A 27,999-nucleotide genomic window follows, 5' to 3' on the forward strand; every position below is an offset into this window, starting at 1 on the left:
ATTACTTTCGCTTTTTTGGGCAGAATTTTAATCAACGTTCACAGTCCTGCTACAGTACATAACTTAATCTTAATAAAGTTATGTACTGTAGCAGTCAATGCAACGAAAAGATAAATTTTCTGGTGTACAATATTTGAAACAAAGCACAAAAAGTTCTATTGTTAATGTGTGTTGTGATGTCACAATGGAGGCAACAATCCGAACTTTCTGATCCAAGGGTTTGATAAACAGTTTGCACTCATATGCAGGATTGTAAAAACGTGTGACTGAAAAATATTGTATTGTTGTGAATGCTACTACAAATGTTTGCCTCCACGGACCCCATGAAACCATCTCGCGGACCCCTTGGGGGTCCGCGAACCCCAGGTTGGGAACCACTGGTGTATAGTGATGTACCAAATCGACAAGTTTAGGTTCGGTCCGAAACCGAATAATCGGCATTTTTGTGACGTCACGCGAAGTCGTTTGCTTCGCTTTTTACAAACAAACGTATGTTTGATTACTGCGCAAAGAGTAGTGTTATAATAGTTGTGTTGTACTTTAATCTTAGTTTAATTGGTTTTCTGAATGCTTTGGCGACGTTGTCAGTCTGCAAATGAGTTACTAATCTGAGGCGGACAAAGCGATATTGCTTTAAAAACTATACTAGTTGACGAGAAATTAGTTTTTGCGCAATATTAGTGATTTTGTTGTTTGTTATTAGGCGGAAAATAGACTGTTTATTCGTAAAAATGGCTACAAATTATTCGACCGAAACTTCGTACAAATAGGTCATTCGGTGTTCTGGTTTTAAGGTGAAAATACCACCTTGCAAGTTGAGCCTCATAGAAGTAATTTACCTACGTGCATTCTTACCCAAAACACGAAGTTAAAAGCAAAGAGAAGGAGTTTTGTGATGGAGAAACACATCGTTTTGGTTTCGTTAGTAAACGTATGCAAGGAGAACTAGAAATTAGTAACTAAATCTACACCTTAAAACAAAAATTATTAGCATAGCCTACACCAAAAAAGTCCAAACTTTATTTCAAATCAAATCCAAAAAGAAGCATATTAATTATTACTATTATCAGCTATTTCTTGTGTGCATGGCACTTTGACAATAAACACATTTGATTGTAGCCCTCTTTTCTAAACGCTCCAATCAGTAACTGAGTCTTCCACTCCCCGGCACCTCACGAGTTCACAATGAACTAGCCACAATTTTTCATGTAATACTAGAGGGGGGTAATTGCGGAACATTGTTACTAACGCGACGGACAAACTCCGATTGCACGTTTGCGGTTGTGGTTGTTCGTTTTATCGTACAGACGTCGGCTATATTAACGTTAAGCTTCGTCCGCCGCATATCTTTTCACATTTCACTGCATGGGACTAGTAGTACACAAGCTATAACACTAAAAAAATCACGTGTTAGTTTGCTGTATTTATCTTCACTTCGAATATTACCGACACACATTTATTTTCACCTAACACAGTATATTGTTTGTTGTAATATAGTCGAGCTTCTGGGTAGATATTGCATATATCGTGGAACTGGCCATGCCATGTCATGCCTTGATTTTTAATTAATTTTTTATTTTATTTGTGTATTTTCATTGATTGTGGTTTTCTATGTATTAATTTATTCCTTACACTATCAAATTCAACGTCATTCAATGTGAACGACTTCTTTAAACAAATTACTAATAGCACCTTAACTTCAAAGTGCAATGTTTAATTGTAAACATTATAGTGTGACTTTCTGCCGGCGCTTTAAACTATCGGACAGGATTTCTTTCGGCGGTTTCTTTTCTTGACGAACCCCACCCTCTTTCCCTAACACGGGTGGTTAGTTTGTAGGACCCCTCGACTGGTCCCACCAACGTTACCCCTTTGGAACACATGCTTTGTATGACTTAAATGGGAGTTTCACTTTTTAAATCAATTTAACTATTACAACAAAACAGAGAACTCCACAGCTCAACAACAACGAACTATTGGCTTGGTAAGTTATAGTTTGGCCAAAACAACAACACGACTTTTTTCATTTAACTTTGCAACAAAATTCCGTCTCTCACAGACTTTCAATGAATAACAGTTCTACTGTCAATTTTCTAATAGCCTAGCCTACATCATATACTAGATCATCATACGTAAACCACTTTCATAAATATCTTCGTTTAAGGTACCTGAAGGCATATAGGCCCGGAAGGTAATAAGGCCCACCGCTAATATTTTTTTATGTGCCAGAAAAAATACTTAAGTTTTGATGTAATTTTAAAATATATATGTACTTAAAATGATTTACAAAGTTTTGGACCTGCAAGTTATATGTAATTGTTATCATGACCAATCCGAATTAAGAAGTGTTTATTTTCAACTTTTTATTATTTTTTGTTAAAATTGGTAGCAAAAATGAAAAGGTTGTGTTGTCGAAATGAAAACTTATTAACATATTTTAGTAATGGGGTCATTTTAGTTTAATTGGAGCATTATCCGATCTGGAAAAAAGAATTACTTCAAATAAATTTTATTACGGTTTTGTTTGTCAGCCATTGCTTGCAATAAGGCCCAACGATAATTTGTCATTTTCTCAAGTGTCTATTATACTAAAGGCGACTGATATGCACAACATTTGCTTTTTTGCTTTCTTAGAGAGATAAAAAGTCCGAATAAGATGTTTGTGGAAGTAATCTTTCATTTAGTTTTTTTGGTTATCAAATGTCAAGGGGTCGTTTATTCTTTTTTTAGTACCTTCAGATTAACAGTTATATGTCTTAGTTAACAGTATATGTGTAATATGAGTTAATAACGTTGCTTGTTTAAACTTTTATTTGACCGAAGCAAAGTATAAATGAGTCTGATTGGTTTCTAGACTCGTTTTAAAAACATGAAAATGTTGGGCTTTATTAACAGCATAGGTTTGTTTAATTTTTTTTAAACTGTTATCCTACAAAAACAAAACATGCAAACGTCCTCAAAATCTAATGGATGTTTAATATCAACCTCTGCAACAATCATGCCGAATTTGGCCTGGAACGGTTAAATGGTTTTTCAGTTATACGCAATAGTTTTTTAATGAGCCTTGTTAGCTGCAGGTACCTTATATGCTATCGAAAGAACAGGCACAATAAAAAAAGTAAAAACATCAAGTGACAAGATGTCATGTATTTTCAAAGCCTACATCGCAAAAACCCTCCGACTAACAGTTTTTCTGACACTACATTCTACACCGAAGCAAAATTTGCTTTTAGGCTTTATAACCTTGTTTGGTGCGTTGCTTGGTAACCTTCTTTTCGCAGCGCAAGTACAAACAATGGGTGAGGAATTGTGCATTAGGTAGCTCTTACTATGTCGACACATTTAGTTAAACTAGGCAAGCTATCAAATTGACTTTGGCGATATCAGTCTCGTGTTTGAACGGCACTTGAGCAAGACTGATGTCAATATAGCGGTTCAAAACGGTTTCCGTTAATGTTGTGTTGTAACATTTTAGGTATTTTACTGGTTATACAGTGCACAATGCCTAAAAGTTCTGGCCGAAACCGAATTTCGGACACAAAGACCGAATAATTTCGACCGAATCAGGCCGAACCTTTCCACCATAATAACTTAGATGTTTTGAAACGAATCCCAAGAGAGCAATACAGACCCGTTTCTGCTATTCCAAATCACCTTGTACGGTATAGGAGCGATAATTCTCAGACGTTTAAGTTGTAGTATTTAAATTTCCTTTCCGGGCACACCTTGCAGACAGAAAAAAGGGTGTTAAATAAAAATCCACCCATCGATATGGATTAATGTTATGTATAGAAATCTTAAGGTAGCAAAAACAATGGAAATTTAGCTGACAGCAGCTGAATAAATGAGCTCTTTCGTTGTTTCATTCTATAAAATAAATAAAAGACAAAGTCGAGTGTCACCACTTGACTTAAGTGGAAAGCCTTTCAGTTTATGGGTAAATTTGTAACATGGTAATATTTAACATCGCGACAAAATGATATTTCAGCACTAGCGCCTGTATTTATCGCAAGTGCAAGTTGTTGCTTCGTTTTCTTTTCGTAAGCGAAACAAAACTCAACTCACAAGAGTTTCATCTCGTGTGGGTACAAGTGAGGTGTAACGTTTATCAAAAGCCAAAAAAGTGTTGTTTTATTAAACTTTACTTTGTATTTGGGACAAAAGAAGAAACAAAAAATGCTTTCAAGTGCACGGGATAGGGAGATCAAACTGCACCACGCAAATTAAACACTGAAAGTGAAAAACGGACAAAATTGCTCTTAAATTTAAGTATAAATTGATAAACCCAAGCAATCAGCCACAATTTAGCAGTTTGATCATACTATTTGGTTAGTAAACGTATTAGTGCATTATCGTAACGTTGCGATGTTAGAAAACCAATCAGATTTGAAACTAGTCCACAAACGCAATTATAAAAAAAATATTTGGACTTTAATCGATCAAAATGTAATTAACACTAATAGTCAAGAGCTCAAATAACGTTGGCAGGTGTGAACTTACACTACAGTATTATTTCTGTATCTTCGGCACGTTGGTGGTTGTATAAGCAAAAGAATCTTTTGTTTGCTTTTGAGCAAACGTGCAAGTCCAATAAGCGAATGTTTTCAGCACGAAAACTAAGATTCGGATAAACTATCCAACTCGGTCAAATATCGACACTGACACAAAGAAAAATCTCAAGAAGTAAACGATCGAAGTGAAAAAACACTGAAATAGTCTGTCAATTGCGAGTCAAACGAACAAACCTACATTTTCTTGCTGCAGACAAAAGATATGCATATATGATGTAACGACTGTAAAGTAAAAGTCTAACAACTGCTATGTGTGACAGCTGGCCAATTGACCAGTTTGTCAAATTTAAGTGTTAAAATTTGTAAACTGAGGAATACGGATTTGACAGCTTCTGTTATGTCACCTTCGATTTGTAAATTTGCATAAAACAGGTCTTCTCGCACTTCTGGGTTTCTCGAACGACTGCAGAACGTCTGAAAACATTTATTAATAAACCAGTGTTTTGTAAAATTTGATTGTATTTCTTCGGCAGAGTTTTATGAGTTAAGAAGAAATACATTGTGGTGGTTGCAGCAATGCTAAGTGTCTTGTCTATAAACCTGGGGCAAAAGAGACGGGATTTGAACCACAAACCTTTTAAACACAAGGCGGACGCGTTTACCGACAACCGATTTGACAAAAAAATTAACAAGAACCTAAGTCTTGTCAAACTTTGTTCATATTTGTTTTTTTCTGACCTAGTATTATAGCGTGCCATGGTAACGTGACGTAGGTCAGGTGTGTCTTCAGTGCATCTGACGTCACGTGTTCGGTTGTTGGTGACGTAGGAAGTGATTGAGTGACGTCTGTGGGCAATAATACTATGATTCGTAAAAATGCAACAAAAACATGTTTATAACAACAGCGAAATAAGTCAAAAATATCAATTCATAAAAATTAGTAACACTCTTGCCTAAACGATAATTTATGGTGGTAAAACAATGGTTAGATTGCGACAGTAAAAGTGAGAGGGGTTAATACTCGCTGAGTTGCATTTATTGTTTGTGGAAACTTATAACGGAGAATTCGATTATCCGGATTATTCGATTAAACGGATTATTCGATTAAACGGAATATGCGATTATCCGGAATATTCGATTATCCGGAATATTCGATTAAACGGAATATTCGATTAAACGGAATATGCGATTATCCGGAATACTCGATTAAACGGAATATTCGATTAAACGGAATATTCGATTATCCGGAATATTCGATTAAACGGGATATTCGATTATCCGGATTATTCGATTAAACGGAATATGCGATTAAACGGAATATTCGATTATCTGGATTATTCGATTATCCGGAATATTCGATTAAACGAAATATGCGATTATCCGGAATATTCGATTAACCGGAATATGCGATTATCCGGAATATTCGTTTAACCGGAATATTCGTTTAACCGGAATATGCGATTATCCGGAATCTTCGATCGTATAATGTAAAAATCGTTGGTTTTTTTTTGTATTGTACGTGAAATTTTGAGGTCGGCGTTCATTAATTATGTAGACGTAAGCGAGGCGGTACAGGAAAAATGTTCAAGAACTACTGCTTTGCACGTTTCTGCTCTTAAAACTGACCCAAATGATGTTACAACTAACCTCAAAAGAAACTTTTTCTCTTTGACCATTCGCAAAAACCACATCGTACTGATCGTATAATTTTTTAGATCCTGGTACTTTGTTTGTCATTTTTTTCTTTCCTTGCTCATTACTACGTGGCCTACTTAATTTGCTTTCTGTCTTGCAAAACTCCAATAACAGCTTTGCATTTTATTTCGTTTGGGCATTGTGAGTTCTTCCGGGTTACCAAATTGGGAACTGATCACGGCACGAGCTGTTTAAAAAACGTCTGTAAACTATGATGCCTAAGTATATGCAATATACTTGTCCAGTATCTTTCATATAAAACCTAATGTCTGTAACGGAACTGTTTTGTTGCGGTCCTGCCTTCGAAATAATTGCTAGTGAGTCGTAAGCTTGTCTAAACATTTAAATCTAACCACATCACCCATATTTCAAACTTGCGCCTGGATAAATTATAGCTTAGATCAGTGGTTCTCAACCTTTCATGCACCGAGGCCCCCAAAAAGTAACTTTCGGGTCTCGTGCCCCCTCCCCCCCATAAGTAACCCCGTAAGACCTGTGGCACCCTACTAAAAATGTATGTAGCAAACCCAACTAAACTGTGAATTCCGTGATCTATGTGGACAATTTTTTCCTCAAAATGGACATATAGTGCGGGAAATAGTCGATTAAATTAGGAAATAAAATCATTTGCAACACACACCTAATTATGAGCATTATAAACTAAAATAGCTCACTGATTTTTGGTGGACTGTTTATATTAAGCCCTTGGCCCCCGGGAATAAAGCTCGTGCGCCCTCTGGGGAAAAGGGGTGGGGGGCATGGGCTCTGGTTGAGAACCATTGGCGTAGATCTTTGTGATCGTGCACTAATAAACATCGTTCCACAGATAAGTGGTCTAATTTTTTTTTATTCGAACTATTTTGAGAAGAAATAAGCGGTAAAAGGTAAGCAAAAGATTAGAATTATTACCTGTCATATTCTTTTGTTTTGCCAATTTTTTCAGCATACTTTCTTTGAAGAATTTACTTTTTTGAGGTCGGTCGTCATGATTTCTGTCGGTAGATGGCGCAGCGTATAGGGAGGGATCAGATTTGGCTGATGACAGCGGATGCTTGGGACACACTGCTGACGTTGAGGCCCCACTGACACCACAAGTACACTGGTGGAGGTGGAAAAAAATTATGTTAAGTGCCTTATACCGATAAATTTCAACCCATACAAGAGATTTCTAAATGCTCCGTGAAATATTTGTTTTAAGCATAATTCAAATTACACGACATTTGACCCTACCGCTCCATAATGTCATTTTTAATGAAGTGAGAATGCAAATATGTATATATATTTTATACATTAGGATTGCTGACCAAATGGATAAAGACGTTAGAACGCCATTTCCATCTATGTTTTCCCAAAAGCAGTGTTACCCATCTTGTTGAACTTTCGCAAGCAAAAATCTTTAAACACTATTTAACGTCTTCAGCTTACAAACGTGCAAGGAAATAAATAAGTCTGTTGATGTGTCACTCGCTTGAAAAGATTGTGAAACAGTGCTTTATACCAGTGGTCGGCAACCGCCGGTCCGCGAGAAGTGTGTTACCGGGCCGTATAGTTTTCAGTTTAAATGCTTTGAAACATTTTTCCCGTGCATCCTGGGGATGATAAACTAGTTTAAGCGTTTTTTGTTGCTAAGTATTTCTACATTTTTAATTGCCGGTCCGAGATAAAATTTTAGTTTCAAAAACGGTCCGCAAAGCAAAAAAGGTTGCCGACTTTATACAACAAGTTGTGTGCAGTATTTTTTTAATGGAATTGACCCTTTTGTATCTGGTAATGTAATGACGTTTTTATACAAAAAAAGTTTAATCCTACACAACGCAAAATCGTTCAGTCATCAGATTTTGTTTGTTTGTTTGTTTGTTTTTCTCAGAGTTGTAAGCGGGCGCGAAATTCGAGCCCGAACCCGGTCCGAAAGTATAAGCCCGAGTCGACTTACAACTTTCGTTTGTCACATTTTTATCCTCGATGGGCGGGCAACGACTGAACGCATTATGCTCACAATGAGTCCGTTTCTTTGCAAGTTCGTTGAATCATTTTTTTGACTTTGGAAGTTGGTGATCTCAATTTACTTCAACCCATCAGAATTCATTTACTTGGATCAACGCAAAAGATCTTTTGTTTGGATTAGATTTCTTTGAACTGGCCAAACCCATCAGGGTTTCCTTGGCAGTAGCAATGCCCTTGTAATTTGTCACGTACAGGCGACCAAGGCAAGAATCGAACCCACAACCTTGCAAGCATAAAGCGGTTACTCCAACAACTCGATCGGAGACTGAACAAATACAAGTGTTTTTTTGTGTTTGCGTTCGTGAATGTGACTCATACTGAGTGTGGCCAATTTTTAACATACAGTCATGAGTTCAATTTCTTCCAGTCGTTATAAGTTTCACAAAAAAGTGACAAGTTGAAATCTAAAGCAAATATAAAACTTATGACAGGTTAAACTTTAACCTGCGCACTGTTGATGGATTCAATCTCATCTTTTTCACATTTCCGCACGGCCATTTCAGCGTAGCCTTTTCCATTTGGTCCTTTCATTCGCACAAACTCGACATTATTCGGAATCTTCCCTAAACCGAGAGTCATCACCTGGGTCCATTTATTGCTATTATGGGTCTACAAAATAATGGAAGGCCCTGCATTATATACCAGTCGTTAAAACATCTTCACCGATCGAAGGATACTGCTTTTTGAACTATTCTCCCTTTAAAGTTTTGGTGGGGATAAAGAGATCTATTGACCTAGTTCAAGAAGTGCATAGTGTTTGCTGTTTAGACTTGGCCCACTTTCAAATCTTTGAATAAACAAGTAAAGAACTCTGTGTTTCCATGTTAAGCCACAACATGGAAGAAACACTTTTTTAAATTGGATTGTACCACTATTTTGTGTTGCTAGTCAAGCTACAAAAATAAGGTATCAAACGCCTACAAACTCCATACTATTAGTTTATGTTGATTTTTCCTACCCTTTTATTGTAAACATCCAAAAGAGCACTATGTGTAACAGATCCAAGAAAAATAACACTTCCAAACTTTTTGGTTTTGTCTGTTGCTACAATTTCAACACACACAATTCGATCTGCATCAAGGTACAAGTCATTCCAAATCTGCAAACAAACAATAAAAAAGGTATTGACATAACACAATATGCAAGGTTGTTAGCTAAGAGGTAAGCACCTGTTATTTAAAATTCAGGTCATGACAACTTTAAAACAAAGAAGAAACTGGAATAGGAAAACGACTTTAAACCAAAGTCATAAGCAAAGTTGCATATGTTTCTCCTTACAACAAATAAATCCTATTAAACAAACGCTTGTTTTATTTTTTAACAAAACATAAAATAAAGTGGAAAAAACATAAAACGATCAAACACAAATACATCATAGTTAAATAGAAAAATATGCAAAACATGCTTTTGAACTAAACATTACCTCATCAAAGCTGTCAATAGTGAAGAAGATGTTTGGATAACATAGTTCAGCACCTTTTCCTTTTTCATCCATACTATGTCTACTTGGTGATGCATATACTTGCTGATCATGGAAAAGTAACCATTAGAAAAACACATGAAAATATCGGAAGCAGATTTAGAAAAAAAGCCAACTTACCTTCGAAACTTTTTTGTGCACAATCACATCTTGTTTTGAGTTTGTATACTTTGTGCAAATTGCACAGGACAGTGTGTACTCAAGCTGCAAAAACATTAAACCACAACTTGTAAAGCTATCATTTTTCAAAGGTACAAAGATTTCAACACAATTTACTCACAATTAAACACAATGGAGTTGTTTAATAATTTTAAACTAAGAGCAAAAAATACCTGTTGTAATATAAGATTCAAATACAGGGTTTCTGTCCAATCATAATTGGGATCACCGAGTCCAGGAGATTTGTTGGACTCTCTTCTATAAACTTCGACTTCTGTCTACCATAAAAAAAGAAAAACAAACACGTTTACCAGTTTTATTCAGCTCTTAACACACCACTTGAATGATTTTTTTCCCCAATCTGAAAGTATTGGAAATTTCATCTGTTTGAATTTCTTCTGAGTCGTGTTTATCCGTAAATGTTACTTCAATCAGTTGCCGAAGATATACATTTTAATCACTTTAAACAAATTTTACTTAAACTGAAACTAACCTGCATGTCTGAATCCTCAGGTTTGCGAACATAAAACAACATGTCGTCATGGTGGGGGTTGTTGACATGAAGAAAATATTTTGCAAAGATTTTAGTCCAAAAAGCAATTGGGGCAACATTTACAAAACCTGTAAAAAGAACAAACATACAATTTTATGAAAAAAAACTAGTTTAACTGAATAGCATTGTATGATAAATCGCTTGCCATGCAATGTTTTCATATGAAAATAATTAACAAAATAAAAATCACAAATGACTCACCATCTTGTTGTTGTTTTTGATCATTCGCAACAATTTCTTTGAGCATTTCTAGGAAAGCTGAAGACAGAGTTGCAGTCTGTTCCTCCATCGTATTGCCCCAGTAAAAATACCAGCATAAAACAAAAGTTTTGCGAACAAAGTCAAATGAAGGTTGGGTATGGAAATGACTACAGAACAGTATAACTGGTACAGAATGTTTAAGTAGTTTAAAACATAGATACAAATAATAATAAAATAAAAACCAAAAAACAACAATCTGATAAACACGCTTTTTGTTATTGACTGTAAACAAAAGCACTTTTCCAACAGTTTGTAAAATGGTGCAAAGCAAAACATCCCAACTGCACAACAACAAAAAACTGAATAGAAAACAAGAGTCCAAGTTATGTACCGGCTATTCATTGAACTTTTCTCTCTTTCTCACATGAGTTTTTACTTCCTTTACAGTTAACCTTGTTGAGGTTTTTCTGAAATCAGCTGACTCTTGTCAAGAAAAAAATTCAAAGTAAAATAACAAATGGTTCTATCTCATAAATTTTGCAACAGCACACACAATTTCTTACAAGCTAAATCGTTTCTCGGGAAAACAATTAAAATATAGTGTACGTTATGTTAAGAAATTATAAAGAACATTAAACCTTTGGGCATTTATCTCTAAAAACCATGTCTATTTGGAGTTTGGCCACTTTGAAAATTACAAAAAATAACAATTTGGTATTGTACCTAAAATACTATTTGGGGAAAACCCTACACTGAATTTCAACAGATCATGTTTGCTAAATACAACTTCATAAAGTTTATTTTGTGCTTGTTTAGTTTCTACAGATCACAACTTCAGCTTAGGACTTTAGTATTTGGGGATGAAACACCTCCTTGTTGTGGCAGATGATTTTGGATATGGCATTGCAAGAGATCAGGGCTTGGTAAAATGTTTTCAAGCGGGGGCAGTAAGTGCTTTGTCCCTGCTGGCACATTGTAAACATTCAAATGATGCGGTAAACTTGGCCAAGAACCACAACATACCAGTGGGACTACATTTCAATTTAACTGAAGGTTTACCACTTGCTCCAAGACACACAGTGGCGTCACTTATTGGTAAAGATGGGAAGTTTTTGGGAAAGCAGCAATTTTGGGCAAATGAAAACATTGAGCCTAAACATGTGAAGGTTGAGCTGAAAGCACAGATCAAATGGTTTGAAAACAATTTTGGAAGACCGCCCTTTAGAATTGATGGTCATCAACATGTACATGTTCATGGCAATGTATCGGAGGTCTTTTCTAGAACTTTGAGTGAATGTGGTATAAAAAGTACCAGGCTGCCAGTAGAACATACCGCCTCTCGATCATCATGTGAAACTAGTCCTCAACGAGAGTTGTTTCACAGCTTGATAGAAAATTGTGCTTTAAAAACAAAACTTACTTTTGCAGAACACTGTGTTCAACACACTGAAGCATTTTTGGGGCTAAACTTTATGGGCAATGCAATGGACACAGATAGACTTCAAACTGTGATTAAATCAGTTTTTGATTCTGGAGTTTCATCATGTGAGCTGATGTGCCATCCCGGATTTATTTGTGATAAGTCTGAAGATGGTTTTGTTGGCAACATGTCAGCAGATATTTTTTCCTGTTCACCGGACCGGGAACATGAATTAAAGATTTTAACTTCACCGGAAATGCTTCAGTTTTACCAAGATGAAGATATTTCCCTATGTGCTAAATCTGCATAGCTTTATTTTTAAAATAGAGATTATGATTCATACTACAGTACTATAGTTTGTGCAGTTCATTTGTAAAAGTTTAATAAATTTTACTTTTTTTTCAGTTATGTATATTGTTACATGAAAAACTTTTTCATCCCTTGTTGAATGTGTATGAGAAATACCAATTGTTACCTTTTTAGTACAATGTTACTATCTATATTTACTACCTGGAAGCATGTGTGTGTCCCATAACTCAAACACATCACATATGTTCATGCATGATTGTTAAAGAAGCGAAGCCACAGTATGTACTTTTACATGCAAGTATGTTTTTGACTTTTTCCTAGTACATATTGCGTTGTAGTAGTGGAGGTCGGATAAAAACAACTCATATCCCTTGCATTGTAGGGAGTCCCCAACCCTGGTTTCTGCAGCTGTAAACCGGTAGCCTAAGCACCGACGTCTGAACAATTTCGGCCGAATACTGTTTTGCCGATGTTTTGGTTTAGGGAAAAACTTTTTTTTAATTCACCCGAAACCGAACTTTTGTAGAATATGAAATTAATAAATGTCTAAAGCAGTGGTTCCCAACCTTCCATGGACCGTGGCCCCCTAAAAGTGTCATTTTTGCCTCGTGGCCCCCTTCATGTATCGGCTTTAAACGCAGGTCGAATAGAGTAAATAAGGGTCCGCATTCGTAAAAAAGCCTCAATATAGACAAATAGTATGCAAAATAGTTGATTAATTTCGGGAATTTTTAGTGGGTGTTTCTGGTAAATCTACACCTGTGGCCCCCTGAACACAGCTCGTGGCCCCCCTGGGGGGCCATGGGCCCTGGTTGGGAACCACTGGTCTAAAGTCTAAACTTTCAATATTGTAAACTTGAAACATTGAAAGTTAACTGCTATATGTAGAAAACAACAGCCACGTTGTCTGCAAGTATATGTCTGCGAATGTTTTGTTCAGCTTATGTATTGCAAAAATTGTAAGTTGTTTGAAGTGTCATAACTGCATCACCAACACAAGCTTCACTTAAAAACATTAATGAGAAGATAATGTTTGGTTTGGCGAAAATTATTCCGTTTGGGCTCGAACCGTGTAACCAATGCACTCTAGCCAGCATGGTTGCGTATGTAATGACTTTTCGACACATACCAATTTTTTAAATTAGTATCAATAAATTTGATTTTTTAGTTTCAGCGCCACTAATAAAATAAAAGACGCGATAGAAATTAAATGCAATAACACTATAATAAGATAGAATTATAATCATATTTACTTAGAGTTGGCACCTATTCAAGTTTTTTAGAGTGGCACCTATTAAATGCGTTCTAAAAATTGCGGTACCGTATTTACTCGATTGTAAGCCGCATGCTGGAATTTCTGATACTATTGCTTCTTAATACATCTTTCTGTCGTTACATAGCACAACTATTTACCCATATCTGTTAGTTACGTTAATAACTGTACCCAACAGAACGTATATCGACGTATAATCTGTACATGGATACATGTTTTGAACCCCAAATAATTTAAAACGTTGGAGTGTAGAAATAATTTCGGCATAAACTTAAAATGTAAGCCGCCCTCGATTATAAGCCACACAAACGGCAGCTAAAAAACAATATAAGCCGCGGCTTACAATCGAGTAAATACGGTAGTTGAATTTGTGAATCGAGATTTTTACGTCACAGAAGAAGGATTGTCTGGTACGACTGCGGGGTTTGTTAAAGTAAGAAAAGATTAGCTTCAATAGCTTGCGTTCGAATTCCGAAATCTCGAAACGTGTGCTTTTTATCTTGTCTTTTGGTGTGGAATTTAGAATTGCAAAGTAAGTTTGCAATTGTTCTTTTTTAAAATGTTTTTTTGAATGTAGTGTTTTACTAAAAAATGGTTGGACATGCTGCGTTTGTAATTGATTTGTCATTCCTATCAAATGCTGTTGATTGAACTGGGTTGAACTTATATGCTTGATAGAATGACGCTTAACGGTGTTTTGTTTTACAGTTAAAAAAGTACAATGATTGAGGAGGCGATTGAAGCATTTCGTACGAGCTTTCCACTTGGGTTTGTGGCAGTCTTTCCTGTTATACTTTTGGTTGTTTCTCCAATCACAATGGTAGATGCAGCTCATGAATTCTCAGTTTATCGGATGCAACAATATGATCTTCAGGGAAACTCACATGGTAGATATAATTCCCAAAAATTTTAACATTAACAAAAGCATCATACTGTTTTGTCATTTTGTGTTTACACAAAATTTTACAAAATCTTGAATCTGCATAATTTTATCATTTTGTGTAAACTCTGTGTTGGATTTTTAATGCCTAGCATTTTTAGTTACATTATTTTTAACCGCCCAACAATATTGTACTTCCTGTTAATGTTTTTTCTAACTGATATTTTCAACTTTAAATTCAAGGTTGTCGAAGTGCTTTGGTCAATGCTGAAGCTAGAACTTTGCAATCAACATCGATGGCAAGAAAGTGTGTGCTACTCAAGGCGAATGAACTTACACATGCTCGTTACCTCGAAGTTCTTGATCGAGGTCCAAGTGCAATTGTTGTGCTTCTTAGCGGCAATATGTCAAAGGAAGAAGTACAGGTTAGCAACCAACATTTTGCTGGTGTATTGTTTTTGTTCATTTCTTGATTTTCTTCACATTTTTGTTGTTGGGGAAAACAAAGCCTGAATGCATTATGTCACAAAGAAACTGCCTTCGGAATGCTCTAGACTTTCGAATAATTTTTAGTTGTTTTGACTTAAAGTCGGGCGTTGGTGACTTCCATTCAGTTCATTTGAGCACTAAGTTTAGAAGAAATGTTTAAGCAGGCCAAAATTTACAAAAATATTTTTCTTCTTCAGAGATTCATGGACTTGGAAGTTGAGATGCTTCGAATTGAGTCCAACCTTCCTATCTACTTCACTTATGAGGATGAGGAGCTGAAAAGGATCTATGATCAGGTATACGTAATTGTATCACTATGTTGTATGTGGTACAGTTCCAACAACAGGTTTTCACTTTTAAGGTGACACATTCCACAAGCTCTGATTCTGGTTCCGCTTTTCAAACCATAATGTCTTCAGCTACATCAGTGGGATACCTTTTTGTTACAAATAAAGGGCAAAGCAAGGCTCAGCCTGACCAGGCATTGGTCAATATTGAGGTAACAACCATATTTGTACATCAAAGGTATCACAAGTCACAACCAACAGTTAGTGTAATTTTCAATTGATTTTCGTTTTCCAGGGTATCCTTCCAGGTCTTGGAATGGAGGAACAACTGCCCACCATTGCAATTGTTGCTCATTACGATGCCTTTGGAATTGCCCCAGTGTGTACCATTTTTTATGAAAATTTTGCTGTTTGAAACTGTGTATATATGTTTTATTAAATAATAATACTTACTGTTCGTTTTTTAGTACTTGTCACATGGAGCAAATTCTGATGCTTCTGGTGTTGTGACTTTATTGGAATTGGCTCGTGTTCTTGGAAAAATATATGGAAACTCAAGAACGCATCCAAGGTATTTTTATAGAGCTGGTGTGGTATAACTTCTACTGTCCACCAACTGTGCAGAATCAATGTTGTTGATCTGAAAATGATTGCAAATATACCATTATATCTGTCTTTGTGAGAACACAAGTCATGGCTAACAAAATGTTAAAGGACTGCATTTTTACAATTAAAGGCAAAACAATATATCGAAACGATTCTGATTATACTTTTCTTGTAAAACTAACATAAGGTACATTTTTTTGAATTGGTTGACATTTTTCATTATGTTACAGACATAACATTCTCTTCCTATTATCTGGTGGAGGCAAGTTTAACTACCAGGGGTCCAAAAAATGGATCGAAGATGCTTCTGACAACGCTGGCTCATCGGAGGCAGTTTCATCAGCACTGCTTAACAATGCTAAACTTGTCCTGTGCTTGGACTCACTTGGTGGCAATGGCGTACATGCACTAAAAATGCATGTCTCTAAGCCTCCCAGTGAAACAACAGTAGCTGGCCAGATTCACAGAAATATACAAAGTGTAAGTCAGAACAGTATTTCTTGGTGTGCTCATACAGGTATATTGTTTGAAACTTTAACAAAAATAGGATGTCAGTATTTCTGTAGGCACTATTAAGGACTGTGGTCACTATTTCAGTCATTTACATACGAAATGTGACGAATTACATATGTCACAATACATTAGGCCTATTAGAGATATTATACCAAATGTTGGACATTGGTTAACTGGTGATTCATGAGTTGTGCAGCACATAAGGCAGACTTATTAAAGCACTAGCCAGATTCTGAATGCTTAAAAGATTATTCTCAACTTTAATAGGTGTGGTGTACTGTGATTTTTACAAAATGATCACTGGACTGTATTAGGGCTTCAGGGTTGATCCCAAAACTGAATTTATGTTTGAACTTTTTGAGCAAAAACCGTACAATCATTTGTTTACTGTTAAGCTTTACATGTACATCAAACAAGTTATTTTGAACAACAGCAATATTGCAAATTACCTTGGGTGTAAAATTTACTTTACCTTATTACTGAACACATAATTTAGGTGGCCAAGTCAGTCGATTCTAGTCTTGATACCTCAGTTGTGCACAAGAAGATTCGATTGTCATCTGACCTGTTGGCATGGGAACATGAAAGATACTCCATCAGACGCCTGCACGCTGTCACACTCTCAGCCTTAAGTAACAGTGATGTAAGTTTACTGTGTTAAAGCTGTTCAGTGTTGTGTCTTTTAATCATTTGTTTATGACAGCTATTATGTAATAAATAATGAAATTGGCTGAATTGTAGACTATTATGAAACAAAGAATAACCCTACGTATGTTGGCTTTAGGATCCAATGCGAAGGTCCATTATGGACACTAAGAAAACAGTGGACGTGGATGCCCTCACCAACAATGTGCAAATAATTGCTGAATCTGTTCTCCGCTATCTTTACAATGTAACTGAGGTAAGTTTATCATTAAAAGTTTTGAGTCTCCTTGTTTCTTTTTTACCCATTACAGAGGTTTCAACGTGATTTGGGCGTTTTTTGCCTAACGTTTTGTTCTGTCTCATACAAACCATAGTTTAAGTCGAATTTAGCAAAACGTTCCATGCTTTTTACCAATGTGTCTCTAAATCTAAAAATGCTAGTACCAATGTAACTCTACACACATCAATTTATTTCTGCTTTCAGAAACAATTACGATCTTAAATGTAGGTTAAAATTGGGGCCCAACCTTAATTAGCCAAGAAGTGTATATCCTTCTTTAATTTTTATTAAATATTGTTTTTGCATGATCTTAAATCAAAACAGGCATTAAATCTGGAAAATATGTGTTTATTTTTTGTAGGAAACAGATGTAAATCTTGCCAGTGGAGACTATGCAATCCATAAAGATCATATTGAAGCCTGGCTTAGCTATCTTGCAGAACAACCAAGGCCAGCCCAGGTTTGTGAAACAAAACTGCCTAAACTCAAAATATTAATAAGTTTTAAAGTATCCAACACTTTGCTTGTTGCATAGGCACTATCTGATGATCATCACATAGTAACGGCCTTGGAGGCAGCACTGCAAAAGCATGTCAAAAACACAAGAAGAATTAAGTTTAAAGCTGACAAAAGGTATTGAGCTCTAAAGTTTTTTAACAAGACAAGCTACATTAAACTGTTTTTGTTCTCAGGGATCCTGATTTTGTGTTTTATGATGGTCTTGTGCAGACCATGAGTGCTTCCATAGTTCGGTCAGCAGTGTTTGATCTCTATGTCACTGGATTCGTCGCAGCATATATGGCCATTGTCTACCTTATTGTGCTGGTAAGTTGGACACCCTTTTGAGCATGGTTGAAATTACAATATTTGGCGCTTGGTGGGATAACTTATATGTATAATGTAACTTAAAGCCTAATGATGCATGTTGTTTTTTGGTGTCAAACAGTCAGATTATTTATTTTGACCCTGCCATAGCTGTTAATACCACATTTTTCCTAGACTAACAGGAACAGGTAGTCTGCACATGGATTTTTTTAATGTAGATAGACTCAACTATCTTTTACTTTTCTCTGCAGAAATTCAATGGTGTTGTTTTGGTCGCAAGCAAGCTCAGTTCTCTGCCGAAGGTCAAAGTTCACTAGCCAAAAAGTTGACTGACGCTGAAAAAAAACTGTCAGCTTAGCAATAAGTGGTTACCATAGACTTGAGATGTATTATTACTACCCTTTGTATTTGTGCGATACTGTTTGTGGTGTTTAACCCACAACTACCAATGTTGGTCTTTTGTAATTTGTATGCAAGTGTGTGTTATGCCTGTTGTGTCACGAACAAATTTGTCGGATGTATTTAATGTTTGGGTAAGCTGCCAACAAGTTATGTTGAAAAGTCATAAACCACGGAGTGCATTTTTTACCACAACAGTGTGCTAAAATTGGAGTTTTATGTGTTTGAAAATACTTATATCAACATTTCTCTACCTGTTTTGTGTTTCCAAGTGCTATAAGCAGGCACATAAATTGCTGTTTGAAAATTCTGAAAGCTGTATTTTATTATTTCTTCAAAATGAACAAGCATTATGTTGCAACATTTGTCATGTATTTAATGCATTCAAGTTTTAAATTTCAAAAGTTTTTGATTGTACGCGTTCTTTTGGTAAAATGCTAAATTGTCCTAAAGTTATACACAACTGTATTTCAATGCTAGCGCAAACCAAGTCAAATTTATGTGCACAATGTTGAGTTTGACTCTCTATCCCAGATTAAACATGATGTAATAATTCACTGCCTAATTACTATATCAACCATACAATTTTTGTAAACATCTTTTATCTAATCATAGTACCGGATATAAATTCCACAAACTGTTATATGTACTTTTTGATAAAGCTACAAAAATCATTATTTTGTCCCTTTAGAATACAGAGTATTTTCAAATATGCACCGTGGTGTTGATTGTCACATCAGTTCATGTTGTTTTGTCCCAAGTAATTCGTTTTAGTTTGAAAATACAGCAATGCAGTTCACTACAAATGTCATTTCTTTGCTTTGCAAGGTTTTTGTCCAATCTATTTTTGTTTAGATTGTGGAACAATAGCCCTTTACTGTGGTTCAAGCTTTATCATATTGCTATGTTTGTAAAGTTGGATTTTTAAACACATCTTTATTACACTCTGTTTATGCTCTGAAAAACTTGTATGCCTTGCCATTATTTAGTGAATAACCCATTCACAGCTGTCAGATAATCCACTTACTTCCACCCAGGGCCTAACAAACCAAACAAGGAAATGTCAGCATGTCACTTTATAAAGCAGCATTTCAACAACCTTTAATCCCTCTTTTCACAAGGACTTTATTACAAAAAGTTTTAGGGCCATGTCTAGCCTAATGTTAGTATAATGACTAAAATGTAAGCACTTCTAGCGACAGCTCACAATCAATCAACAGCAACTACTTTGAAAGATAACCCTGCGTTTTTTTGGTTTTACAATAAAAATATCATTGCTCATAATTATCTTAAATCCCTGTAAGTAGACTTGACTTTTCCGGATGTTTGTTGAGGACTTCTGTCTTTAATGAATTTTAAGTGGAGAGAAACAGTAATGCAACATGAAGCTGACTCTTGTGGGATTAGAACAATGACATGAAAAGCGTGCCCTTCGGCGGCCAATTGTGTCAAGTGTATTTGAAGTATACTTTTCAAGTGAAATTGTGTGGCTATTTTGGGATTCACACACCTTTTGTCTTAATAAAAACAGGACAGTGTCAAGGTTAAGATGGCTTTTGTTACGGCATTGAACAATCTCCAACCCAGACAAAGCTTGCAAATAGCTGAAAGAAAGAATAACAACAGACAAATTATGACTATTTGTTTTAGGTATAAAATACCAAAACAGTTAGTTAGTTATTTGTCAAAAGTTTTTAAATGCTGTACAGGAAACAGTCTACATGGAAACATACATTTTTTCCAATAAAATCTATTTTCAGAATATCCGGTATCAATTACAGTTAGTAACAGCATGGCCCTCATTTGCTCTGCAATGTTTTGTACTCATGTTTATCCAACACACGAGGGCCACCAAAAGAGAATAAAGCACCAGCCAGATTCAATTCATCCAGTCATGTTTTAGTTCTTTTATGTCGGCAGAAATGATTTTAGACACAATAGGATTTGGCGCACAACTGTTTTGTGTAATGGTCCTGTGTAAACATGCCTGCTTTCTACTATTTGCCTTCTGAAGTGTTCGTTCAAGGGGCTACTGTAATTGAATGATTCCAGTGCAAAGAGGTGACTGGGCATGTTGATTTGTTTCTGTCAACATTTTTATTAAACTTCTTTGATCAAAGGGAGCATAGTGTTAATAGTAAAGTCATAACTTGGAACTTTTATTTGTTTTTAACAGTTTTTAAAAGGAAGAAAGATACAGTTGCATTTGAATGGCAAAAATTGTTTGATGATTATTAAATACAATTCTTTATTGCAACAAGTCATTAAAACTAGTAATTGTTTAGCTTTTTCAGCCTCTCTGTAATATTTGTGTTTTGTTGGATAACAAAAGCTTGCTATTTTCAACAAAATGAGAATTGACAAATTTGTCCCTGAAAATAAAAGAACAGGTGTGTCAGTTTATTATGATGATTACAAGCAACGCAGCTCGCCTGTTTGCACAAGATCCCAACCAACATCGGTGCACAGAAAAAATCGACCACACCCATCCAAGGTTAGTAAGTTTTTATCAGACATTCGTATTTTGTGGGGTTGAAAAGGTTTGTAAATGAATGTAGTAATGAGGTTACCATTTAAACCTGACAAAAAATGCCAGAAATAACGGAGAGTGTTTTTTTAAAGTGCACTGTGCACATAGTTTATGTTACCTGTAACACTACTTTGAGACTAAAGGCACCTTAGATCATATTACAGCAAATGCAGCTACAACCAACAGAAGCTGTTGATAGTATCAACATATAACCCATTTACTCAGATTTAAAGCTTGTAAAATGTGTCTGGGATTTGAAACTAAATCTTCTGTCCTGACTGGTTGTTATGGTGATGTGGTCATCCCATGTTGACAATAAACAACTTTTACATGGCACACGAGACCAGAATATTGTATGAAGCACATAACAGTAAACTGGTCATGCTAAAAATGTCACCACATGTTTTGAAATATTGTTTATGGGTCATCTTCCATCCTTGAAACATCCTTCTTACAACACTGGAAAATCAATCTGTTCTGCTAGCTGGCACATATTGTTGAAATAAGAACTAAACTAGACAGCCAGATTTTGGCTCCAGCATTTGTTTCATATGCATTTTATATATAGATCATGGTAATATGTTTAAAAGAGCAGAAGAGAAGCATGTGCAAAATAAACTGTTTTGGGTGCAAAATGTTTTAACCTATGTATTTTGTGACTGCAGTAAGTGTTTAGGCAAGTATATCGACAGGGTAGTATAAATTTATGTGTGCAATAGTAAATCCGAGCCAGATTCTTTTAAAAATTCTACTCCTGCAACTTTTGACCAAAGTCCTTTTTTAACATTTAGCATCATTGTAAATTTTATTTAGGACTTTTTAGAACCAAGACAAGTACCAGATCACAATGCTGAGTTACAAAAGCGAGTAAGACAAGCTGTTCGAAACTACTTGCACGAAATTTACAATCCAGCTGACAACAACAGCACAACGGAGTTTAGACAACCTCCCCTCTTCAGACCACCTAGTGGTGTTGAAGATTTGGGTCGAACTGTTTACAGACCAAGAAGTAGGTTTTAACTGCTCTTCTCAAGTTTGACAAATTTTAAATTCATAGAAAACAAAAAGCTATTTCTTACATGCACACTAAGGTACGCATCGGTTGTAATGCATGTAGGGACGTGATTTACTAAAGCGTGCTGCCGCTTGAAATGAAATCACAGCCCGTGGCATATGGGTGTCGAGACAAAATTGGAAAGTAGAAAACAGAAAAAAAACGCAACAATGCAAATTAGATTATAAATAGTTCCCATACAACGACCAGTCGGGGTAAATTGGTCAAATCATATTATCCGTAGAGTAAATTCGTCATACAGCTTTGCTTTTGAGGGTAGGGCTGACAATTTGTGGGACAAAGGTAATAAAAACAAAAATTGTAACTAACATGTTATCACATTAAATGAAAAAATCGAGATGTAATTTGATAAAATCAAAGGGTGATTTCATAGAATATGATAATTATTTACCAAAATGCCATTTTTTAGGTCCCACTCCTTTGCGACAGAGGGCTCAATATTCGACATACTACCCGATTAATCGTACACCTGCTGCCACTCCTGTGTGCGTGACGGGTTACGGCTACGCTGTAAAACCTTCTACGGCGGTTAAAGCTGAAGTATCACCACCAGCTCACTTGCAAGGAGAATCAAAACGGGACAGTAAGTTCAGGAAATTACTGATTTCATTGCATTGCGATAAACGCTGACGTGAAAACAATTTGATTGGGTTCGGGTCAAATCTCACTGTAGGGTGACTGTGCTAAGCAAAAACCAGCCTACAATTATTACTTTGTTCGCTGATTGAGCCTAAATTTGATTCCGATTTTGTGATTTTTGCTAAACTCACCCTCAGAAGAAACAATAGGCCTATGCTAGATCAGGTGGCACCAAACTGTTTTTCACATAAGTTTATTAATGACGCGTGAGGGCGGCATAGTTAACAAGGCCTTGTGTTTCTTCTCGTGAGACTAACTTTTTTACATTCACAAATTTTAAAGATCTCCTGCAACCTCATCTAGAATTAATTTTTCTAAGCGTCGAATGCAGAAACGGGGATTATCTCTAGTCACGGATAACGCCCATCGAGGCTCAGTCGATAATCGAGGTTTCTGCATTCGGCCCTAAGAAAAAATAATTCTAGATGAGGTTGCAGGAGATCTTTCAAATTTGTGAATGTTAAAAAGTTATTCATACGATTTGGTAAACCAAAAAAAAACAGCGTCGAGGGCGGATCCGGCACGCGGGCTATAGTTTGGCAACCCTTTTGCTAACTGGACGATAATAACAATGCAGCTGCTATGCGTTTAACTTCGTTTAAGGTGCGGTCTAAAATCGTAGGTTTATTCCGCACTGAACACAGCTAACTTGCATCCTTTCGACGCTTGTATAAGTTTTGCCTTCCACAGTGATAAAAACATTAAAAAAACACTGGCACCTTTTTTACGACCTCAGCATCGGCTGGACAAATAAGCCTGGGCTACTTCATTTTTTTACATTCAATTAGTCGACTGCACTATGTTTGAAACAACTAGAAAACGTGCGATATACCTTACAGACCTGTTGATAATCTTACACATGTACTACTGACACAACTTATATCGTAATTCTTACACCTTCGACAACAGTCAGGTATGCATAGGTTAAAGGGCAGGGTTAGTTTTTATCGACCTGGTAAATGGTTTACGCTTATCGTCTCCATTGATATCTCACCTTCAAGGTGTCCTTTCGGAACGCCCAGCATCTACTTGCCTTATTGTACTGCCTCGTGTCCCGTCGGCGGTACAAAACACACGATCGCCTAATCTGTAATTTAACCTCTGAAACCAAAAGGCATCGACGACAAGGAACAGATTGGCCCACAGTCAGTCTGACAAGCAAGTGATGTCTGTTGGTTGCAAAAAGCTAAGCGGAGTTAATAGCTAAATCAAGTTGGAATAAAGTTGTGCTGATCGTGTCTGTTTGTTAGCCAAGCCAATTTTGTCTATTGTTGAATAAGAAAGAGTGCAGTAGAACAGAACGAGAAACTTTCGAGTGGAAATATGTTCCCAGTAGTCCGCGAAGAACTGGAACAGCTTATACTATTATTAGAAAAATACAAAAAAATACATTCCAACATCACATTACATTGTATCATTGGAAAGTGGTGGATTACTGTCGATTTGTAAGATTTTAGAGTACACAGCATTGGACTCAAAAGGAGAGCTGTTAACTTGATAGAAATGCTATAATTAAGTTTAAAGAAAGCGATCAAATAATATAGCCCAGCAAAAAATAAACGGCTAACAGTGTAGCTCAAGAAATATTTGTTAATATTTTCGTTGCTTACTTAGCAGTTAAGATCTAATCGAAAATATAGAAACAGTAAGAATGAAACCTAGAGACAATCCGGATATGGTAAAATGGAAAACGTGGATTGGAATGCCCAAAATTTCACCAAATTTGCGCGAAGCCGCTAAGAGAATGGCCCCGAAAAAGCTTCAGCCATTTAAACGTATAGGTACTTCTTTTATGTAATCTACAAACCGTCCATATGTTTTTGTGGTTTAAATGTGTTTTGATTTGTTACTACTTATTCTACATAGTTGAAGGCGAGCACTAAGGGGACAAAGTACAACCCAATATCCATAGACCAAACCTTATTTTAGGAAAAAAGGCCCAAAATAGGTCTAAAGTTGATAAAATTATAATTTCCTAAATGTAGCGTCAGGTCTGTTTTTTAACCCGCCCCGAACCTAGTTGTTGTGTCGGTACCCTACGGAATATAAATTAGTCAATCTGTATTTACTTGCAGGATCGGTACGAATTGATCAGGAAATAAAGGGGAAAACCCGACTAACGACCCCAATCAACCAACGACAGACGTGGCAAGACTCGAAAATTACTGAAGTTAAAGACACCCAAAAACCTCATTGGGTTTGGTAAGCGCGAGAAAGACCAGTTGGCTCCGTGTAAAAACAACCCTTTCGCTTGTTGTCTTCCTAATTTTAAGTTTACTATTTTTTGCGTTTCTCGTCTTTGTAATTTTAAGTATATTTTCTTAGCTTGTTGTTTTCCTAATTTAACGTTTACTATTTTAAAGTTTTTACCTAAATTTCCCGTACTGGTTTTCATATGGGCTGCAGTTCAAGAGCAAAACTGTTCTATGACCCTAATATGGCTTTTTTACAGTGATCCTCAAAAACAGGCAAGAAAAGCACCGACCAAAAAGCGGATACTATCAGCACCACCCGGTACAAACGGTTACACCCATTATCCCCAACACACGAAACCCCCTAACATGGAAACTAACGACATGACTTCACGACTAGAGGACTGGGCACAGCACGCAAGCAACTACGGTTAATGCGACTGAATTAAAAAACCTATTCATAAAGTAAAGGATAAAAAATATTATTTTGACAAAAGTCCTAACAATTGTTCCATGCCGATAATTTTCTAAAAAGATGATTTCAACTCAAGTTTTACGTTTTAGAAAAACAAGTTGTCTTTAACATGCTAAAGCAAGTAACCCCGCGGCCGAACGATACGCCAGAAACCCCAGACACCCACCAATTTGCTAGGGCCAGAAGCGTTCCTCCAGCAAGTTACCCAGCTCCGCATAACGTAACACAGGCCGGAAGTAACGGATACGGAACCAAGAAAAAGCGGAATGTGTCTTCGGCGCCTGTGAAAAAGATGGCAGGTAGTTTAATTTGTTTTTCCTGGTCATTTGAATTGTTTACGTATCTTATTGTGTCGGTGTTTTAAAGTTCCATTTAACCCTTGGGATTTTGTTTGCACACGTTTGTAACGCTTAAAGTCTTCTCAATATTCGGAACCTAAAACATTAAAAACATTTAGTGCAAACAGGCTTATCATGCCCTCAAAACTGGTTGTTATACCTTAGAACAGTGGTCCTCAACCGGGGAGGATTTATTGCCTATTACCAAGATGATAAAAGACCCAATTTTAAATGATCTTTGTATGATTTGGCAATTATTACCTAAAAATGTAGAAAAGAAAAACCATTACCTTATAAGAAGAATTTTATTACCTAAAAATGAATTGCAATTTTATCTGGTCGTGTTATTACCGTAAAACTTTGTACCAATGTCTTGTTGTATGGGTAATATAGGTTTGGTTTCATCATCCACCCAACATCCATTGCGAGACCAACGAATGTACAGACTCAAGGGGCAAGACGCAAGGATTGATCCCTCGCCAAAAGAGGAGCGGAACTTGAACGTTTACATGGATAAGATGAGGTAAAGGCCTGAGATATTGTTTATTTTACACTTTGTGTTTGTTGAAGGAACGGTTAGGAAGGTAGTTAACAGTGCGTTTTTTTTCTCGCACTTAGATCCACATCATACCCGGTGTCCAAAAGTGACAAGAAATACGTCATAGTTCCAATGCACAGTTACCAAGCACGAAAATCATCGGGCGCTGAAGATTATCAAGTAAGAAAGAAATACACTTAAGCTACAACTCTTATCAAGTTACAACAGGTCTTTTGAAACATATACCCTTAGTTTCAAAGTTGATTTAATTTTGTTCATGCCCTGTGGGTTGCAACAAACAGGATCTTCACTACTAACCTCAGAATAACACACAAAATACATCAGTTTGGTGTTAGGTCTATACGCGACTGTTGTATCCACCGCTCATTTTGCGTCTCTGGTGACTCGTGATCCCAATACCTTGATTTTAAAAGCTTAAACCCGGGGCCAACGAGTTGAATTATTTGTTTGGGTCTCATAAACAAACACACTGCATGTTACACTAAAAAGCGTATGGATGTGTGTTATACATTTTGAGTCTCTATATGTTTTACAGTGCAAGGTCAGCTTCTTCCAGTCAGTCCGCTCACCGTTTAAGAGTCACTTTGTCATCCACCCAGATTTTACGTCAGAAACCGTCAACCACCGAAAGCCGGTGTCTCATACAATTTCTCATTTTCGATACTGATTTCAAATTCATATAGACGTTACCTTTGGAAAAAACTGTGGTGAAAATATACCACAGGTAATCAAAACACGATTTGGCTGTGTTGTTTTTCTTGTTGTCAATCTTTCATTCCAGGCCGAAAGTCTTATTAAATTTGTGGGAATTGTAGTAAGTTACGAGTATTTAGTCAAATTAAGCTGTTTTTTTGCTACCTATATGTACCTAAAAAACTGTCTTCGTATATCGTATTGTTGTTCAGTGTATGTTTCATTGCCAAAAAAGTTTTTTTCCAAACGTTTTTCCGTTGTTTCTATTATCTGTTTGCACTTGCATAGTTTGTACGGTCTAGAAGCGCATAGAAAAGTTCCATTTTGTTGATTTTTAAACTATTTTTTCTTAGATAGCCTGTGTTTTAAATCACTGTGAAGTGGTTCTTTACTGAACATATGCAGAATTAACATGGAAACGTTCCGCTTTAATTCAAAAGTTGTTGCGAAGCAATTTAAAATTAAACTGTTTCGTCTGACTTTCGCTTAAAAATTTAAAACAAACTCAAAATACTTTTTTCAGTGACCTATAAAAGCATATTTTAATGAATGCATATTAGTATGTGCAAATTCTTTTCCCACAATAAACTCATAATGCACAATGATTATGCGAATTACTCTGTAGCGCTACCTAACGACAAAATAAATTATATTTAATAAACCACAGGATGAAAAGACAGTATAAATTACAGTGACATTTGTCACAGACAGATTAAAGTATCGCAGGTCATGCAGCGTACGTGGCGTTTTTCATGTGCAAGATATGAACAATACGTGGTTTGTTTTGATGGTTTTTTAATTTCATGCTGACATACACCAACCGTGTGACTACGACAAAGCATAATCAGATATTTACCTTGGAAACCAACGCAACTCGTATAACCTTGGTTTCGTACCGTATAATAAAGTAAAAATGTAGCATGTGTCGAAATCATTGTTTATACAGTAGCAGTTTTCCAAATATGCCAA

The 27,999-nt window shown here is 36.2% G+C and overlaps 4 protein-coding genes across 6 annotated transcripts; 3 read left to right on the forward strand and 1 right to left on the reverse strand.

The window, feature by feature from the left end:
* Positions 1-4,104: 4,104 nt before the first annotated feature.
* On the reverse strand, positions 4,105-11,085 carry LOC145212381 (uncharacterized protein KIAA0930 homolog). Of its 3 annotated transcripts, none has more exons than XM_080080483.1 (10): positions 10,604-11,080; positions 10,343-10,470; positions 10,023-10,127; positions 9,811-9,894; positions 9,634-9,735; positions 9,169-9,309; positions 8,655-8,819; positions 7,116-7,305; positions 5,250-5,372; positions 4,105-4,985 (listed from the first exon to the last, which is right to left on the reverse strand). In XM_080080483.1, the coding sequence occupies exons 1-10, from the start codon at positions 10,689-10,691 to the stop codon at positions 4,912-4,914; spliced, it is 1,200 nt and encodes a 399-aa protein (XP_079936609.1). In that variant the 5' UTR covers positions 10,692-11,080; the 3' UTR covers positions 4,105-4,911. The 3 variants fall into 3 exon arrangements, with proteins under 3 accessions (XP_079936609.1, XP_079936611.1, XP_079936612.1); XM_080080485.1 differs by having other exon boundaries at positions 5,250-5,357; positions 10,604-11,078; XM_080080486.1 differs by lacking the exon at positions 8,655-8,819 and having other exon boundaries at positions 10,604-11,085.
* A 294-nt stretch (positions 11,086-11,379) lies between these two features.
* Positions 11,380-14,141, forward strand: LOC145212382 (carbohydrate deacetylase-like). The gene has a single exon (XM_080080487.1). It carries the CDS (start codon positions 11,464-11,466, stop codon positions 12,331-12,333), a length of 870 nt encoding a protein of 289 aa, XP_079936613.1. The 5' UTR covers positions 11,380-11,463; the 3' UTR covers positions 12,334-14,141.
* LOC145212379 (BOS complex subunit NCLN-like) lies at positions 13,918-19,328 on the forward strand. The gene is made up of 14 exons (XM_080080481.1): positions 13,918-14,137; positions 14,314-14,492; positions 14,729-14,910; positions 15,172-15,270; positions 15,336-15,473; positions 15,557-15,640; positions 15,729-15,832; positions 16,098-16,347; positions 16,877-17,023; positions 17,165-17,281; positions 17,667-17,765; positions 17,841-17,938; positions 17,998-18,130; positions 18,382-19,328. Exons 2-14 carry the CDS (start codon positions 14,327-14,329, stop codon positions 18,445-18,447), a joined length of 1,683 nt encoding a protein of 560 aa, XP_079936607.1. The 5' UTR covers positions 13,918-14,137; positions 14,314-14,326; the 3' UTR covers positions 18,448-19,328.
* Positions 19,329-20,286: 958 nt separating this feature from the next.
* On the forward strand, positions 20,287-27,951 carry LOC145212380 (uncharacterized). Its single transcript, XM_080080482.1, has 9 exons — positions 20,287-21,023; positions 21,873-22,068; positions 22,544-22,717; positions 24,849-24,975; positions 25,226-25,395; positions 25,530-25,739; positions 26,172-26,301; positions 26,397-26,496; positions 26,873-27,951. The coding sequence occupies exons 1-9, from the start codon at positions 20,880-20,882 to the stop codon at positions 27,002-27,004; spliced, it is 1,383 nt and encodes a 460-aa protein (XP_079936608.1). The 5' UTR covers positions 20,287-20,879; the 3' UTR covers positions 27,005-27,951.
* Positions 27,952-27,999: the final 48 nt, after the last annotated feature.

This window comes from Phallusia mammillata, chromosome 2 (genome assembly GCF_965637545.1).
Source record: "Phallusia mammillata chromosome 2, kaPhaMamm4.hap1.1, whole genome shotgun sequence".
Lineage (NCBI taxonomy): Eukaryota > Metazoa > Chordata > Ascidiacea > Phlebobranchia > Ascidiidae > Phallusia > Phallusia mammillata.

Coding starts and splice junctions, on each gene's coding strand:
- LOC145212380 (XM_080080482.1), top strand. CDS start 20,880: ATGAGAATTGACAAATTTGTCCCTGAAAATAAAAGAACAGGTGTGTCA. Junction 22,718..24,848: donor AGGAGAATCAAAACGGGACA/GTAAGTTCAGGA, acceptor ATTTACTTGCAG/GATCGGTACGAATTGATCAG. Junction 25,740..26,171: donor GCCTGTGAAAAAGATGGCAG/GTAGTTTAATTT, acceptor TGGGTAATATAG/GTTTGGTTTCATCATCCACC.
- LOC145212379 (XM_080080481.1), top strand. CDS start 14,327: ATGATTGAGGAGGCGATTGAAGCATTTCGTACGAGCTTTCCACTTGGG. Junction 15,833..16,097: donor AACTCAAGAACGCATCCAAG/GTATTTTTATAG, acceptor ATTATGTTACAG/ACATAACATTCTCTTCCTAT. Junction 17,024..17,164: donor CAGCCTTAAGTAACAGTGAT/GTAAGTTTACTG, acceptor TGTTGGCTTTAG/GATCCAATGCGAAGGTCCAT.
- LOC145212381 (XM_080080483.1), bottom strand. CDS start 10,691: ATGGAGGAACAGACTGCAACTCTGTCTTCAGCTTTCCTAGAAATGCTC. Junction 10,471..10,603: donor TCAAAAACAACAACAAGATG/GTGAGTCATTTG, acceptor TTCTTTTTACAG/GTTTTGTAAATGTTGCCCCA. Junction 9,895..10,022: donor TGAATCTTATATTACAACAG/GTATTTTTTGCT, acceptor ATGTTTTTGCAG/CTTGAGTACACACTGTCCTG.
- LOC145212382 (XM_080080487.1), top strand. CDS start 11,464: ATGAAACACCTCCTTGTTGTGGCAGATGATTTTGGATATGGCATTGCA.